We start from the raw sequence: 16816 nt of genomic DNA, 5'->3' as shown, positions 1-16816 counted from the left end.
GTCTGAAGTTTGCATTGTGCCCTGTTAACTTTGCTGTGCTACACTATGGGAAATGCACCAGGGCTAACACTGGCTTAGATCATTTAAGGTAATAGATAGTGTTACACCCAGGATATCAGAAATGTCTTACAGCTTGGCCCAGAATTGCTGTTCCTCCCCAAACTTCCCTTTTAAATGCAACTAGAAAAGCAAAAATCTTTGGGAACTAAAATGGCAGCTCTACATTCATGCCTTTTTCTGCTCTTTGTGCTTATATGGTTCTATTATTAAAGACAGCATTTGGGAGGATTGGCTACAGACAATAATTGAAAGAGGTTTATGACCTTTGCAGTTTTTTTCATTTCCACGTTTCTTCCTCCTTTAGGTTAAACCCTGATGGAGAGACACTCCCAGCTAAATCATCCCTGGCTGCTGCCATGCCCTTGCTGCTCCTGCAGTGCACCTTACACGTGTGTGTGTGCACACACACATGCAATGAGAGGGGATTTAAAACTGGTGACAAACAAAGAGAATTTGTGCAACCCTGAGCTTCAGCCCCAGCTTTCAGGTTGCCACAGTATCTGCCAACAGCTGTTTCAAATTGACTCTTACTGTGCATATATCCCTGTAGTTTATTCCCCCTTTGTTTACACTAAACTGTCGTGTCCTTTAAAGTAAAATAGCTGCATGGGTTGGGTTTTCTTTCCCTCCACTACTCAAATGTTTTTGTTTTACTAACACTGTGTTAAAAGGGGTCAGGCAGAGCTCATATTTCACATGGTCCAACAAGCCAAAACCTAGCTAGAGTGAGAAATAGATGTCTCTTGCTTTCTTTTGCAGAAAGACTGGAGCATGATAGACTGAAAAGAGATGAAAATTGAATTGATAGCTGGTTTTTTTTCTGACAGTTAACAGATTCGTAAGCCTTCTTCCCCATTCTCATCTCTGTTTTTCTTAAAAAAGCTCTGTTTCAACTTCTTGATAGCAGCATCTTTCAGTTTCGCTGGAAGGATGTAATTGTCCTTGTTTAATGGAATCTGATGGATCCAAAACAAAGCTCTGTCCCATAGGCCAACTGTAAAGGTTTGAATAGGCACAAGATCAGTTTATCTCACAGTATTTCCAGTAGGCCATAATTCAACTAGGACATGGAACCATCTGTCTGTGGTGAGTGCAGACACCCACCAGCTTAAAATCTGGCTTTCTTAATAGCGTTTCCAACATACAGTTATTTCTGTCACACTGGAAATCTGCTATCCTTCATGAATTTCCTAGTGTCTTTGGTTTCCACCAAGCTGGAGATTTACCATCAGACTTGTGTGGTCTGGAAGCATCACCCCAGATCCCTGTGTTTCCCTGCTTTCACCTAGCAGCTGGAAATTTCTCTGACCTCTCTCACCAGTATGACTTCTCTCTGCCTTCATTACTTTAGTAACTGGTAGTATTTTTGCTGCGCTAGTGTTTTTGTTGTACCATATCTTTAAGTGTTCTCATAAAACATTATATGGTCTTTGCAGAACGTGCTTAAGATATGTATCTCTTACTGTCTTTCTCTGTGAAATGCTCTGGAGAGGTCCAGTTCTTTGAGACATGTTGCTCAGAAAAAAGCTGAACATATACTTATGGAACTTTTTTGTGCAAGTTATTTTGCATGAATTCCAGCAAAATAATTATGTCAGTGTTCTTCTGGGATGTGTTTGTTATTCCTGTGGCCCAGCTAGTCAGCAGTAACCCTCTCAAGAGGCTGGAAACAGTATGAGGGCTAGCAAAATGCCATAAAACCGGTAGCAGCAGAAGGCAGAATCTGACTACATGAAAACAGTTTCAAATGTGAATATGACAGTAGCTAGATACTAGCAGGCAGCTTCACCAAATATTTGTGGCTTTCATGATTGTCAATTCAAGTATCTGTCAGTAAGGGAGAAGAAAAGGGACTTGTGCAGCATTTGCAACCAGAACGCTAAAAAGACCGAGTGTTTTTCTCACGTAGCTGTGCCTCCTCAGTGCTTCTAAACCCTTTCAGTTCAGTCATTAAGAGGACAAGCTATTCAGCCTATGTCAGTGTACATGTACTGTCTCTGCTGTGCCCCCAGCCCCTGTGTGCCTTTCTGCCATGTGACAATACAGTGTTCACCCTTATTTCAAGCTAGATTCCAAGCAGTATGATATTTTGGGGTACAGATCATATCTTGATACAGAAACAGCTCATTGAACTCAGCAGTTCAGTTCCTCAGTGTGCTGTCTTGAAAAATACCAGACAATAAACAGTGCATCCTGAGTTCCTGGGGACGTTTTCTGGTTTTAAGTTAAGGTCCACAATAAATGGCTCTACCTGCTATTCTGAGTATGATAAACCCCAAGGTCAAACTGAGCACATCAGTTGGTGCCATCCTGTCTTAGATCACAACTAGGAACCAGTAGGTAGGGTTGTGATAAAAGATGAATCGCTGCCTCATCAATATGCCACTGTAAAATTTGGGTATTTCCAAGTTTGGCCTTGCTTTGATCTGCTTGGCTCAGAAAGACAGCCATTCCCAGATCCTTCTTGGTAAGAAATTGAGAGTATTTGGATGCAAAGTAGCTTGGTGACTCATGAGCTTCTGCTGAAGGAAGAAAATAAAAGCCTAATTCTTTAAGCACTTAGCAGAATACTTTCAGAGTGAAGTGCTGAAAAGGCACTGATGGATTCTTTCTGTCTTCTGGGTGAACATGCAGTTAGTCCAGCCTAACTCCTGAACGCTTCTCTGAGAGCAGGGAAACATCTCCTTTTCCTGCCTTTATGGGATAGTGACAATGAGTATTCCTAGAATGTAGATATTTAACAGCCTGTAGCTTGGCAGTTGTACAAAGCCTTCGGAGAGGTCAGGAGTTAAAGGCTTATGTCCCAGTCACAAAGTTTGAGAGTGAATTGACTAGTAGCCTGTGTGAAATGAGTTGTGGAGAAGTGTGCCGTCAGTAAAAGCTAAGATTTGGGTGAGCTATACAAACTGGCCTTAGGATGCAGCTAAGTATCAGTCAGTGCCTCTCACAGTCACAGCTACTACCGATGGCATCTTTTGGAAGCACTGTGGTTCAGTTTGAAGTAGAAAATGGCCTTGACACATGATAATCAGTCCCCTTCTCCAAGATAAAAGGAAGAGTGGGTTTGTGATGCCTGTGGCCTAGGAACTTAATGTAGCTGCAGTGAAACTTGGGGTTCTCTGGTAGTAGGCAAGCATGCTTCTTACTCAAAAGTTAAGCAAGATGTTAGGAACAAGCCCATGAAGTAACTCACTTTTTCCTCTGGGGGGGAGATGGTTAATGAGCGACAAGTATTCTGCTTTCATCCATGGGATGGAGGAATGAAAGGGGGAGGTTAATGTGAGTGAAATCAATGGGTATATTTAAGGAGGAAAAATGAGCAAGCACTGGATGTCTGCAAGGGAAGCTGATGTAAAACTGCAACATGTCTCCCAGGCATGTTCAGAGTCGAGCTGCCAGCTTTCTCCAAGAGGACGAAACAATAAACCACTTGATGTCTGCGAGTGAAGCTGGTGTTAAATCAGCCGAGGTGTCCTGGGGAGATTAGTGATGAATTACTCTGCAGAGTCAATAGAGATTATTTATGAAGCCAGAGGGGATAGAGGGAGGCAGGCTCAGTACCATATCAGAAGTTATTTGGTACTTGTTGAGCTTTAACATTGCTTGAAGATGACTCAAGCAGTTGGACTTCCATATGCTGCCACCAGATGTACGGGTGAGGGAAGGAGGGAATATTCTCGGTAAAGATCCTTTTCCTTCCTCATCTGACCAGTGTCAGGCTGCTGTTAAACAAAAGCAGTCAATGAACATGCTGCAGCTGAGGAAAGGGGCACTGTGTTTTCTTCTTGTCACATTTCCTTCCTGAGTTCTGATGCCAGGATCCGTGATTTGGTGAAGTGTAAGGGAGAGGGAATACAGCTTGAATCGTATGCTGTTCCGAATTGAGTTGTCTCCAGCAGCTGGAGGAAGAGTGCCTGCATCTGCAAAGCTTGTAAGAAAGCCATTGCAGACTTTCCAATAGATACTGAAATGTAATTTCTGTAGTGTAAATTTTTGGGCCGTAATTCCACTTTAATTTGCTGTCTGTCCCATATGAGTTTTAGGCTCTGAGAGATGCCTCTCTTCAGTTCTAAATGGAAAGATTTTTACGCATCTGCTTTAGGTTCCTCTTTAATCAGTTCACCTGTTTCTGTTTAAAAGCAGCACATCTGTTTTACATTACCACTAGCCATCTTTAAGATCTACTGCATGGCTGGGCAAGAGTTTTGAAAATACAAGAAGAATCACTTGATTAACAATTCTTTGGCCAGTTATTCAGGCAGTTTTCAAGTGGGAAGATCCTTGTTTTGTGCTGTTGATGCTTACTTACAGCTCTTGAAATGCATCCTGCTCCAGAAAAAGAACGAGTCCCCCCTTCGGAAGAGTAAGTTTCTTTTGCCGTAAATCCTTCTGTACTTGTAATTGGATTGGTAATAATCTAGGATGCACACACCTGCAGGCACCATGACCCTGTTACAGGCCTGTAAGCGACTAAGTTAAACTGCTTCTCAGCAGGGGACTGCCAAGCTTTCTGCTTCTCTCTACTGTGGGCTAAACCATTCAAGCCAGATGTTTTTCTGCGGATGGCAAGGCACAGACTCATCCAAGAAATCAAAGTGTTTGTATAACTGTCTGTCCTTGGGGCTCTCAATTATTTGTGAGCAGAAGATGTTTTCAAGTGTATTTAGTGCTGATGAATGGCAGCAAACAGAGGAGCTTGGAGTCTGAAGTCCTTGGGCTCCTGGAAGGAAGAGCAAGATCAGCAATAATATGCGCAACACCTTCTGTTGTGTGGACATACCTCAAACCTGTCTATTTGGTCCTGCTTACTGCATCCTCACACACAGAGGTACTTGCACTGTGTAATGGAGTCGTCAGTGTAGTAATTGCTCGAGTTATTTCACAGAATCACAGAATTATCAGAGTTGGAAGGGACCTCTAGAGATCATCTAGTCCAACTCCCCTGCTAGAGCAGGATTGCCCAGAGCACATTACTCAGGACTGCATCCAGGCGGGTCTTGAAAATCTCCAGGGAAGGGGACTCCACAACCTCCCTGGGCAGCCTGTGCCAGTGCTCCGTCACCCTCACCGTAAAGAAGTGTTTCCGTGTATTTGAACGGAACTTCCTGTGTTCTAACTTGTGCCCATTACCCCTCGTCCTGTTACTTGGAACCATTGAAAAGAGCCTGGCTCCATCCTCCTTCAACCCACCCTTTAGATACTTGTACGCCATAATAAGGTCTCCCCTCAGCCTTCTCTTCTCCAGGCTAAAGAGTCCCAGCTCTCTCAGCCTTTCCTCATAAGGGAGGTGCTCCAAGCCCTTAATCATCTTAGTTGCTCTTCGCTGGACTCGCTCCAGCAGTTCCCTGTCCCTCTTGAACTGGGGAGCCCCAAACTGGACACAGTATTCCAGTTGTGGCCTCACCAGTGCAGAGCAGAGGGGGAGAATGACCTCCCTCGACCTACTGGCCACACTCTTCCCTATGCAGCCCAGGATTCCATTGGCCTTTTTGGCGACAAGGGCAATTCTATGGAAAAAACATGAAACTCACCCTCATTCTTTTTCTCTTCAGTGAAAGCAGGAACAAAAAAAAACCCCACCTTGATATTCATGGCTTGGCTTATTGTGTCCCTTCTGACAGACTGTGTGCCTGTGTCACAAGGCAGAGCTCATCTGTGGAGTCCATATTCCGGAAAATGTAAAGGTGCTCTCTGAAGTAAAAATAACCAACAAAATGTAGCACTTCAAAAACTGCAGGCACCAAATTGTCTGGGCATGTGTGTATGTGTCTGCTAGGAGCCAGGCCCACACCCACCAATATGTTTCTCAGCCCTCGTATTGTCACAGGGTTTGATCAGTTCAGGGTCACGCAACCATGGAATTTACAATTCATGATTATTAAAAGCCAAAAGAAACCCTTCAGTTTTCTAATTGAGACTGTAGAGCTTTATGCAGAACCCCATGTACTGAGGTTTGTTGTTTTGATCCTGAGTCAAATTGATGACCTAAAGTAAAAAGTTTCCAGACTTTGCGTTGTAAAACTTCTAATCCTTATATGTCATCCAAGAGTGGCCCAATTATGTAGTGTTTCTGGAAATTCAGTAGCTGTCTTACTTGGCTGGTATCAGTTTGCCCTCCTTGTCAAAAACAGACACGATGACCAGCTAGGAACAGAGTGAGAGCAATCAGTTCAGAGGTGTAATATTGAAAAGCTTTTGAATGTCTGCTGATTCATATTTTAGTTTCCAGCTGTTGGCTATATTGGGCAATATTAAAATGTTTTAAGTTTCTTAGATTTAGTAATATTTCCTGTCTGTAAAAATAAAACTCTTTCTTTTGCTTTTACCTAGTTCCAAAAATATGATTCTATCCAAATGGCAATAGCAATGTGAAATTTCAACATGGAATTTCTTAGCACTGAAGGCAGAAACATTCTTCCTCATGCATCAGCCTGTCTCTCATTTATATTTGCATTTTCTCTTTCTGCTGTTAATTAATGATGTTGATTGTAGAAGATCCATGGAAACTACAGACTTCACTCCTCAAATATTTCTTTTCACACGTTTCCATTTCTGTCCCCAAATTGAGATTTTCTTGTGGATAGCCTTTCCTTTATGGTTCATTTGGTTGCACTACTCTCCTGAAATGAGTGATGAGGGTGTCATGGGTTGGGGGTGGTGGGGTAGAATTTGTCACCTGTGCATTTCCTCATTGACATCTCCACTGAGAACCACCAAGATTTCATGTAATCTATCAAACAGCCTCTCAATAATCACAAATTTCGACGACTCCTGGTTTGCCCTGGATTTCAAGTGGAAATCTTGAGAGTTTTTTTTAACTGATCCTATGTTTCGTTGTAACTAATGACCCCTACTCATTGCCCACAGATGGACAGGAGTAGGTGGGAAGGAGAATGTAATTTTAATACCTCAGATAATATTAATAAGCTTTTGTTTTCAGAGCTTGTTTCATATTGGGTATGAAACATGGATATGTAGATGCTGTCAATTCCTTCTTCAGTTTTGACTGCTGATGGAGTGAACTTACCTAACCAGTCTTCTTGCAGAAACCCTGTTCTTAGATCTGTAAGGGAAAGATCTGTCCCACTACTTGTTAGTCTGGGAGATCTTTCAATATCCACAAGCCAGGGCGTTACATGGGCTCACAGTCACTTAAAATTCATATGGATTTGAGGGGTTTTACTGTAGCAAAAGAACTGGATGAGGGAGGTGTCTGATACGGGGGAAGTTAGAAGCACTTTTGGTCTATGAGGACCTGATTGTTCTTAATCACCATCTAATTTTTGGTGTGTGTTTGATTAGCTGAAGAGGATAAAAATATATGATCTATAAAATCTCTGCCTTTGGAATTGATTTATTCGTCTTACTGAATACTCTAGAATACCAGCTTCATAGTAGAACTTCCCATGGTTCTTTTGTGCTTTCTTAGTGCAGCTTTTCAGGCTTCCTACTTTCTGAACTGTCAGAGTGACTTAAGCTTTGCACTAATGGTACAATGTTGATACTGTTGAAAGGCTGAAGCTGTCTAATGAAGAAATCAGACAAGCAATTTTGAAGATGGATGAACAAGAAGACCTAGCGAAAGATATGCTCGAGCAGGTGAGAAAGATTGCAGTCAGATGCATCTTATTCTTAAGTCCTTCACTGCCTTTTTTTCACTAAAAGTACCTGGATATATGTACTGGTTCTGCTGCTAGGTCTGCAGATCTGAACTTGGCTCTGTCGTGTCAGTGGAGCTATGCATGGGAGCATGAGAAAAGTATTTTTCCCAATGTTGTCAGATATACCTCTCTCATGTAACTTTATTTGTATCAGGCTGATTTTGTAACAGTTTTCTCTTCATGGAAAATATGCATGATTACAGTAGGTATGAGGTTTCCTTCCATATCCTCTCTTCTCACCTGTGACTTTCACGTAATTTTTCCCATCTCTTCTTTATACTGCTGATTTTGTTGTTGTTGTTCTTTTCCTTTTTTTCTTCTCTTTTTCTTAATCTCCCTTCTACGCCTGCAGGCTTTTCCATTGGGAAATGCCACGAACCAGGCCATGTAGGTCAATGGTTAGAGCCGGGACTAGAAGGGATCTCGCATTTTAACTAGACTGGTTAGAAAGGGAGTCAGGGACTTCTGTCCACTGCAGTTGGTTCACTGTGTAACTTGTGAGGAAAAAAAAAAAACAACCACAATTAAACTGCCATAGCCTAATTTCCCCCATTTGTAGAGGGTGAAAGATGATGCTTTGACCAGATGCATATGATAAAGTTTCTCAGAAGTGTGCAAAATGTTATAATTCTGAATTGCCTGACAAATGCGATTCCTCCTTTGTGTACAGTCACAGTATTTAATGTGTACAAAAAGTTTTTCCATTTTGGAAATTTATAGCCTACTTGTCATGTTATCTAAATGCTCACAGCTGCTCTAGAAGTCACTGCAAGCTTCTGATGCTCCACACCTTTGCATATAACGTTTTTGGGTCATGGGATAAAATATTAAAAAGTGGTAAAAAGCAAAGGGTTTGATATGCCTTGTGAGCAGTTTTTGTGGGTGTGCGCTGAGGCTGTGTGCTTGGCAATATTTATAACCATATTAAAGCACAACTACTACCAGATATGTCAAAAATCTGTCAAAGTATGAGCTTTTAAGGTCAGCATATGAATAACAGCCAGTGTCACACACATATCCAGTTGCTTAGTTATTGTTTATTGTTTCAGCGGAGTAGGGCAGACCCAAGAGAGAGATAGATGAGGCTTTGTGTGTACTCTGGGACAGGCACGATGGGTACTTCACACTGAGTGGGACACATCCTGCTCTTGTTTGCACCAATCTAAATTCCGAGTAATGCTGTGGGAATCAAAGTTCTCTCTGTACTTCCACTTGGGTAAGTTGCAGTAGCACTTAGTCTTTCAGATTTAGAGATGGGAAATTCCCCACAGAATTAAAAATTAATCTAATGGGGTCAGTGAGGGATAAAGACAGAACAGCAAGCAAAGGTTTAAAAAGGTCAGTTTTGTAGCCACAGCTGCACTTTTTTGAAGTTACAGTCACATGGCTGAGTCAATGTAATGCTTCCCCATAGTAGCAGAGAAATCTGAGGGCCCTCTCTCTCTCCATCGGGGGTTTTTTTGTGCCTCTCTGTTCCTCTCTCCTCTTCCCTGGATCTCTCATCTCAGTGTTTGGTTTGTGTCTGTCACTCTAGCTGCTGAAGTTTGTTCCTGAAAAGAGTGACACCGACCTGTTGGAAGAGCATAAACATGAAATTGAGCGCATGGCCCGGGCGGATCGTTTCCTCTTTGAAATGAGCAGGTCTGTTTGATACATTATGGGAAAGTGCACTGAGGGCTTCTTGGATGCAGCTGTAATTGTTATTGAAAATGGATCATCTGGCACTGAGGGGGAATGTGCAAGAGATTGTGGGCCAGCATTATACCCTGCATTTGCCAGAAGCCCACAAATGTTACAAATGTTTCCGTTCATTACACAACCTTTTTATTGATGATAAGCACTCTCGGTGCTGTCATTTAAGGACCAGTCCCCTGATGACAAACAGAAATCTGCCTCCTCTGCCTAAACTTGTTCACAGAAAAAGGAATTCCGATCCAGCTATCAGATGTAGTGTAGCCAGAGGTCAGGATTTCATATAGATCCCTTTTTTCCATTCAGCTATCTCATCTCCTTATCCTCTGACCTTTCTTCTTCTTTCAACTTTGCTACACCCCCGATCAGGATTAACATCTTGTTCTGCTAATTGAGATGCAGCTGGCATCTCCCATGACTCGTATTTTGAGAGTAATGGGAATTCTTTCAGCTTCTTTTCAGTTGTGATCACAACATGCCTTGAGGTCCTCCACTTTCATAACAAGGTCGATTATGTAGTGTTAGATGTTTGAACTATGTCCGTAATCCCATGCATAGGCCTCGTGGGACTCAATATCCAACCATTAGATTACATAGGCAGCATAATGGCCCTGAGCTTCAAAATACAGTTCCAGTTCAGTGTTGGCTTTCCTCTACCCTTCATGCAGGATTGACCACTATCAGCAGCGGCTGCAAGCATTATTCTTTAAGAAGAAGTTTCCAGAGAGGCTGGCAGAAGCAAAACCAAAAGTGGAAGGTATGGTTAAAGCTTTTGCTAAGAGTTGGGTAGAAGGGCAGGGAAAGTCAAGACAGGCTTGTCTTCAAAGGAGGTGCTGTTACATGTGTGCTATGGTCGTAGAGCCAGTGAGTCCAAGGCATGGCATGTGCTAAGAAATTAATTCTCTCTGACACTCTTGTTGCACCCATTGACTTAATAAAGTCAGTTTCATGACTGTCAGACTGTAAAGATGACTTGACAGTTGTGACGGTGTACTATCAGGCTGTGCTGAGCTGCCAAAAGCTTTCATGGCCCTTCTGTGCAGCACCACCTTCCTGTCTCAACCCAAGTCCTTGCACCTTTCCTCTCCATGGGGCAGTTAGAATAGATGCCTCAGGATGGTGGTATTCTGGGAATGTGTAACTTACAAGGAGGGGGTGTGTATGGCTTCTGTGCCACATCCATGGTTATCACAGAGAAGAGATGAGTGTATTCTACTCTGCATTTTCAGATGAGCTCAAGCCTTCCCCCTGTTCTTGCTGGCTATGTTTTTAGAGTGTGAAGTCCAGGATAACAGCCTTGCTTCTGGGTTTAGAGGAGCATCCTACAGGCTAGATGTAGTGCATCTTCCTTCCAGCTGTCCTGGTTCTGGGCATGTGTGCAGGAAGGACAGTCCAAACGCAAACTATGTTGCAGCATTTGCTGGGCAATAGTCAGGTGGGCATTTTGGGGTACTTCAAATTATAGGCCAAAGCATGTTAAAACTGCCACTGTGTAATAACCTGTTAATCTTTTTTCTCTTTTCAAGCCATTCTTCTGGCGTCCAAAGAACTCATCCGAAGCAAGCGTTTGAGGCAACTTCTGGAAGTAGTTCTGGCCTTTGGGAATTATATGAACAAGGGCCAAAGGGGAAGTGCTTATGGCTTCAAAGTTTCCAGCCTGAACAAAATTGCAGACACCAAATCCAGCATAGACAGGTAGGCTAGAAGGCCATAAATGAGTTAGTTACTGTGCTGCTGCATCTCTTATCATAGCAATTAAAGTGTTTTTTGTTTGTTTTTAACTCTGCAGACTATTTAAAATAATGTTGTATTTGGTGTTTAAGTAGTGCTTTTCACTCTAAAAGATCCTGCAGCAGTTAAGGCTGCCTATTAACACAGCACTCGAATTCTGCTGTTTCTCTGGATAATGCACATCTGTTGTTGGATTGTGTTTCTGCAACTCTATGCAAAGATGACAAAATGTAGTATTTCACAAATAACTGAAATAAGATGGGGGGGGGCAGGGAGGATTTCTATGGAATTTGCCCTTTATACCAAAGTTTTATGGCCATGGTTTTGCAAAAAAGAAAACACAAAACTCTGACCACAGTTTTATGGCTCCTGTGAAACATGGCATATGTTTCTGGTGCAGGACTGTCATAAACTGGCTCTCTACCTACACTAGTATTGGAACCACAAGGTATAGCTCAGAGAGACTAAACCTGGCTGTATCTAGAGCAGTTAAGGAAAATAGCTGGTTTGGGGAAGTCAGAACTTACTATTTATGGACAGGGACTGCAGGTCTTTATAGTACTACCCCAAGTTTTGCCCCACGTCCCCATACTGGTTCTGGACATTAATCCAGCTGTGACTGGGGAGAGAATATCAGTTTTGGGCTTCAGCAGCACTAAGGTTTTTGTTGGAGATCTCCCATACTGGTTCTTACTGACTTGCGCCTTCCTTGACTTGTGAGACCTGCTGAGACCGTAGTTGTGGTGAAATGACTTCAGACTTGACAGAATGAATAATGGCAGTAAGAAGCCTTAGGAAATTCATCCCTACCTAACAGAGTTTGAACTAACAGAGTTCTGTTTTGACTACCACGATGTGCTTTCTGTATTCCAAGGCTAACACTTGTGTAGCTAGTGTTGAACATTTTTTTGCCTTAATGTAGCTTAGCTTGATTTTCCATGTATTAAATGTCCTATGCATATTCTGTTCTCTCACCAGTTCCCAGGCTCTAGTCTGTGTGAAGCAGTGGCCATCTGCTGTCTTGCCTGTCAGTTAACCACATAACACCCACCTCAAGTAGCTGTTATGGCTGGCTGTTCTCTCTACGTGCAAAATTCACTGACGCAAAATTCATCATTTATTTCACAAATTTTGTTAAACTTTCTCCTGCATCTCTCGTATATCTCATTTCTATCCACTCCTACTTGAGCTGCTATTGGTTTTGTAGTAGTGAGTAAGTAGACCGCTACTCACAAGTAGAGCTGTCTCATTACTGTAGGAGTTTTCTTTGCAGCTTCTTCAATCTTCAGGAACCTTTCCCTCTTCTTAATTAACTGTTAGTTTTCTTCCACATTGCCTCTGAGAACAATTCACTTTCCGTTACGAGTTAATGTCACTTCAGTACTATTAGTTGTTTATTCTCTGAAGGATCTGGGGACAAATAGTATACTGTGTTATGCAATTTTCTTTTCTGTTACACCATCTCCACAGTTGGATGGAAGGATGCTGGTGCTTCCAGAATAAATCAAGGCATAATATATTGCTTGAAGTTTTAGGAAGGAAGCTTCGTAAAGGGCTAATTCATTTCAGTCTGTGATACTTTTTTTCAATAACAGAGCTGCTAAGTACCGATATATTGTTTGTTTGTTCCTTCAGGCGCATTTCCTACCCAAATATTTTTCACTGGCTTGTTACAATCCTCCCACCGTCCTTTTCCTTCTCACCACCATCTTCCTTCTCATTTCTCTCTCTCTCTTTTTTTTTTTAGGAACATTACACTGTTGCACTACTTAATTATGATCTTTGAAAAGAATTATCCAGATATCCTAGATATTCAGTCTGAGTTGCAGCATCTTCCAGAAGCAGCAAAAGTCAAGTAAGTCCAGTGCTATTGATTGTTCCCAGAGCTGGAGTTCCCAGTGGTTCAGTTAACTTAATGATCATCAGTTTTTTCATTGCTGTCTTCTAAACTCATGGCCAGCCTTTCAGCTGAAATGCCTTTGCTCACATCCTTGATGTTACTCAGATGTACAGCAACAGATAATTTTGGTCCAAAAACATTTGTAGATATCTAAATTGACAGCTTTACTCAGATATGCCTATATCTACTTTATTTTTGCATCAGACATTGTAACTAGACTGGTTGTTATTTTAATTGACTCACCATATTCTATGGTTGTTCATCTAAGTTGTGTGCTATTTTTTCTGCATAGTTGAAGGTTTGTTTCTCAGGCAGAGTCAATTAGGCACAGAGCCTATAGTAAGCCCTTTTCAGGAAGATTGTTGGAACTTTAGCACAAATCAGTCTTGCACAAAAATTGGAAAGCATCATACTTTCTGCACAAATTCCAATGATATGTTTTTCCATTTCTGTAGGTGTTTGTAGAAAATGAATGCACAAGCTATCCCTCAAAATACCAGCATTTTTTTCTTTCCAAAGCACTGCTCAAAAATACCTTTCCATATTCTTTGCCCAGCCATGATTCTTTGTATAGGGAACAACACCAGCTAATGAAAGACAAGTAAAAAATAAATGTAGGTTCACACTTAAAGTCATTTATTAAGGCTTTAGTGGTATTTTTGAAATGTAAACTGCTACTCATGAAGCACTTGAAGGAGATGGCTCCTGACTCACAAATAGGTACTAGCTAGTTACTTGGAAATGATAATTCATTTTTTTCATACAAGTCCTAGAAAAAACCCTCTTGTTTGTGTATGATGAGCAGAAAGTCAGTACAACACTTGTGTATAGGGAAGCATGTATTAACATTACCAGTACAATGGTAATTACCAGTACTCAATTACAACGTAAGCTTGCAAGGACTACCATACAGTAGAAACGCAGATGGAAAAAACAATGTTTGGACTGTGAGGAAGAAAAAAATCACATGTAAATGTACTGCTAATGGGATTTAATAGTTAAGTAGTTCAAGAATCGTATGTAGAGATAACCTGAGACCCCAGTAATGTGTGTGCTAAAGCTGGGGTCCTTGGTTATGTGTCAGCTGATTATTGCAAGCTGGCCATGTGGTATATGCTCCTTGCCTGGAGGGTCAGGCTCAGCTCACAGGGCAGATGTTCTGAGGGCAACCCCCCTCTTCTTCCCAGGAAAATCCCAATCTTCAATTTCACCACAGGCAAGCAGGGACTGCCTCATCTTACATCTCATACAAAAAGCAGCACAGAGCATTAACAGACCCTCTTCCCCTCATTTCTAATCATCTGGCGGGGCTGGTGCCAAAGGCCGGATACCAGGCTTGATGGGCCAACGGTCTGTTCTGCTGCACAGTTCCCATATTCCTGTGTAACACTGCTCTTTTTGTTTTATCTGCTCTGTGTCTGTCTCCTGTGCAGCCTGGTAGAGCTGGAGAAGGAAGTCAACAACATAAAGACCGGATTGAAAGCTGTTGAAGCTGTAAGTATCTGAAGGTTTCCAAAGCACCATACTTAAAATATCTCACTCAGAATCAGGGGCACTATATATTTTATGATAAGAGAAAGTGGGCTGTCTTTTTCTGTTCCTTTCCATTCCATTCCAGAATGCATTAACCAAGAAAAAACAAATAAAAGCTTCTCATGTTGAGCTCCTGCTGATGATCTTAGCAGACTTAAGCCTAATGAAAAGCTTGTTTGATCTCAGCCTGGAAAGTAAAAGGACAGTTTGACAAATGGCATGGACTGAAAGAAGAAATAAAATTCTTGCTCTTTCTTACTGAGGGATGGCTGGCTGCTGAGCAAGTGTTTCACATGGCTCTTGGAGTAGTAGTAAACAGGTAGAGCAATGCTTGTTATATGCAATCCTAACCTATCCTAAGCACTGTTTGGAAAAGCAAAGGAAAAAACAGACTAAAGATGAGGGAGCTGAGTTGGCAAGCAAAGCAACAATGGCATTTTTTCCTGCTATTAATGATAACCTTTTAAGCTGGACTCTAGGTTGCCTGTGTTCAATTTGTATTTACGTAGTGCAGAGCCTTCTGTCTCAACAGAGAACAGTACAAATGGTGCATTGATGCAGTTGTGTACTAAATTATAAGGGTTAAAGATGAGAGATGGCCCTAAATGCTCCCTGGAGTCACAAGTTCGTGTTTCAGCTGTGGTTCCCCTACCTGGAAGCCTCCTTCAGTTAATGTGTTGGCTTTGTTCCTGTGGCAAAACTCCAGCCTTCCTGAGGCAGGAGAGCGCAGAGCAGGACACCGTGTTTGGTGGCAGGAGATAGGAACTCTCATATTTGCCTCTTGATTATGCCATTGACATATGTGTGTGGCTTTGAACAACCCCATGCATTTGCCTCCTTCTCTGTGAAATGGCAGCAACGAATACCTACCTCTCACAAGGGCTGACGTGAGGAATGTCAAGTTAGTGTTTGCAGAGCAGTTGAAAAAGTAAAGATTAAAGGCTAAATTAACTCTGTTGTCTCTCTCCCTTAACGTCTCCGATCATCTGCACAGATAAACATATTATGACCATAAGAACTTCATTCGCTCTTTCTGTAAGTATAGGAACAAAATCCTATGTTCAGGTTGGTGCTGGCATCTCTTGCCTGTTGGGTATACTAAGGCAAGGGTAGTGCTGAGAGACAAGGCAGAGGTCTTCAGAACTCAAGAAGGTTTCTGCTGTATTCAGCTGTTCTTTGGCCTTTGAAACAGGGTTTTATTGGTCACACATTTCAGTGTCCCTCTGTCTTCAGGATGTTTCACCTGTCTTTTTCAACTTGTGCCAGTTTAATGCTAGTGGAGCATTTCAGATGAGGAGCATTCTGCACGGGGACTGCTGGCAAAGGGACCAATTGTTGGGAATTGCATTGGGTGGTTTTTGTGCAGGGACTACCTATCTGCAAGGAACTAACACAGGACCCTTCAGTCCTTCTCATCTACTATGAGACAGACAGTGATGACTTCATTTTCATTTCACCTGGCCTGAGTTTGGTTTGGCCCTGGGGGTAGAAGAAGGGATCTTTGTCCTGTTAGCGGCCCCCAGGCTGTCTGGCTGTCTCCAGCAGTTCATCATGTAATTAGCCAGTGATCCTCCCATGAAAAAACAAACTTTCCAAACCTTATTTCTGGATTGTTTGGGTAAGGGAGAATGCAGCAATGAGAAGAGATACTGCTGCATACGTGGAGTGCAGTGTTTGGGAATTAAAAGCACCTGTAAAGGGAAGGCTGACATGGAGTTCATGACATGAAGGGAGGCCCGGTTTTGGCTGGGACAGACAATTCCCCCCATTGAAATGTGAGTATCTACCTCTGTTTTAATTTGTGTAATCGGATTATTTGTCCTTTTGCCTTTCCAGCCAATTTTTCTTCTCTTTCCCATACATGGGTTCCATGGGCAACCTCTCCTTCCCATTTAATCACCACCTTCCCTTCTCAGTCTTCTCCCTGCCATGGTACTTTTCATCTGGGGCTGCCAGCACCTCCCAGTCTGCTTGCTCAATTCGTGGTTTTCTGGTGTGTAAAAAGCAGCACTACAGCAACAATAGACGATCACTGTCAGGTGGAAGGGGGAGGAGGGGAAGGTGTGATTCTTGATTCCATTCCAGTGTGTTCTCACCACAGCCTTGGCTCCAGTGACTAAAAAGTTTCTTCAAGGCCCCTTAAGAATAGAAAGCTAAAAATAGTTTCACAGTCAGATGTTCTTAAAAGTACTACTAACCCTTTGCCTTCCTGGACTTGCAGCTTCTTTGTAAAAACAAG

General features: G+C 42.2%; 1 protein-coding gene across 3 annotated transcripts in view; it reads left to right on the top strand.

The window, feature by feature from the left end:
* The window catches only part of DAAM2 (dishevelled associated activator of morphogenesis 2), a gene marked incomplete at its 5' end in the record, with an annotated part of 119359 nt that overhangs the window by 89029 nt on the left and 13514 nt on the right, over positions 1-16816 (top strand). For all 3 annotated transcript variants that reach the window (XM_082480980.1, XM_082480978.1, XM_082480979.1), the window contains 6 exons: positions 7575-7659; positions 9256-9362; positions 10082-10170; positions 10940-11108; positions 12892-12999; positions 14478-14538. In XM_082480980.1, the coding sequence (XP_082337106.1) occupies positions 7575-7659; positions 9256-9362; positions 10082-10170; positions 10940-11108; positions 12892-12999; positions 14478-14538 (619 nt within the window). The remainder of the gene's footprint in view (positions 1-7574; positions 7660-9255; positions 9363-10081; positions 10171-10939; positions 11109-12891; positions 13000-14477; positions 14539-16816) is intronic.

The sequence above is a fragment of the Vanellus vanellus genome (genome assembly GCF_965231255.1).
Source record: "Vanellus vanellus genome assembly, chromosome: 3".
NCBI lineage: Eukaryota > Metazoa > Chordata > Aves > Charadriiformes > Charadriidae > Vanellus > Vanellus vanellus.
This window is presented reverse-complemented; position numbering and strand designations above follow the sequence as displayed.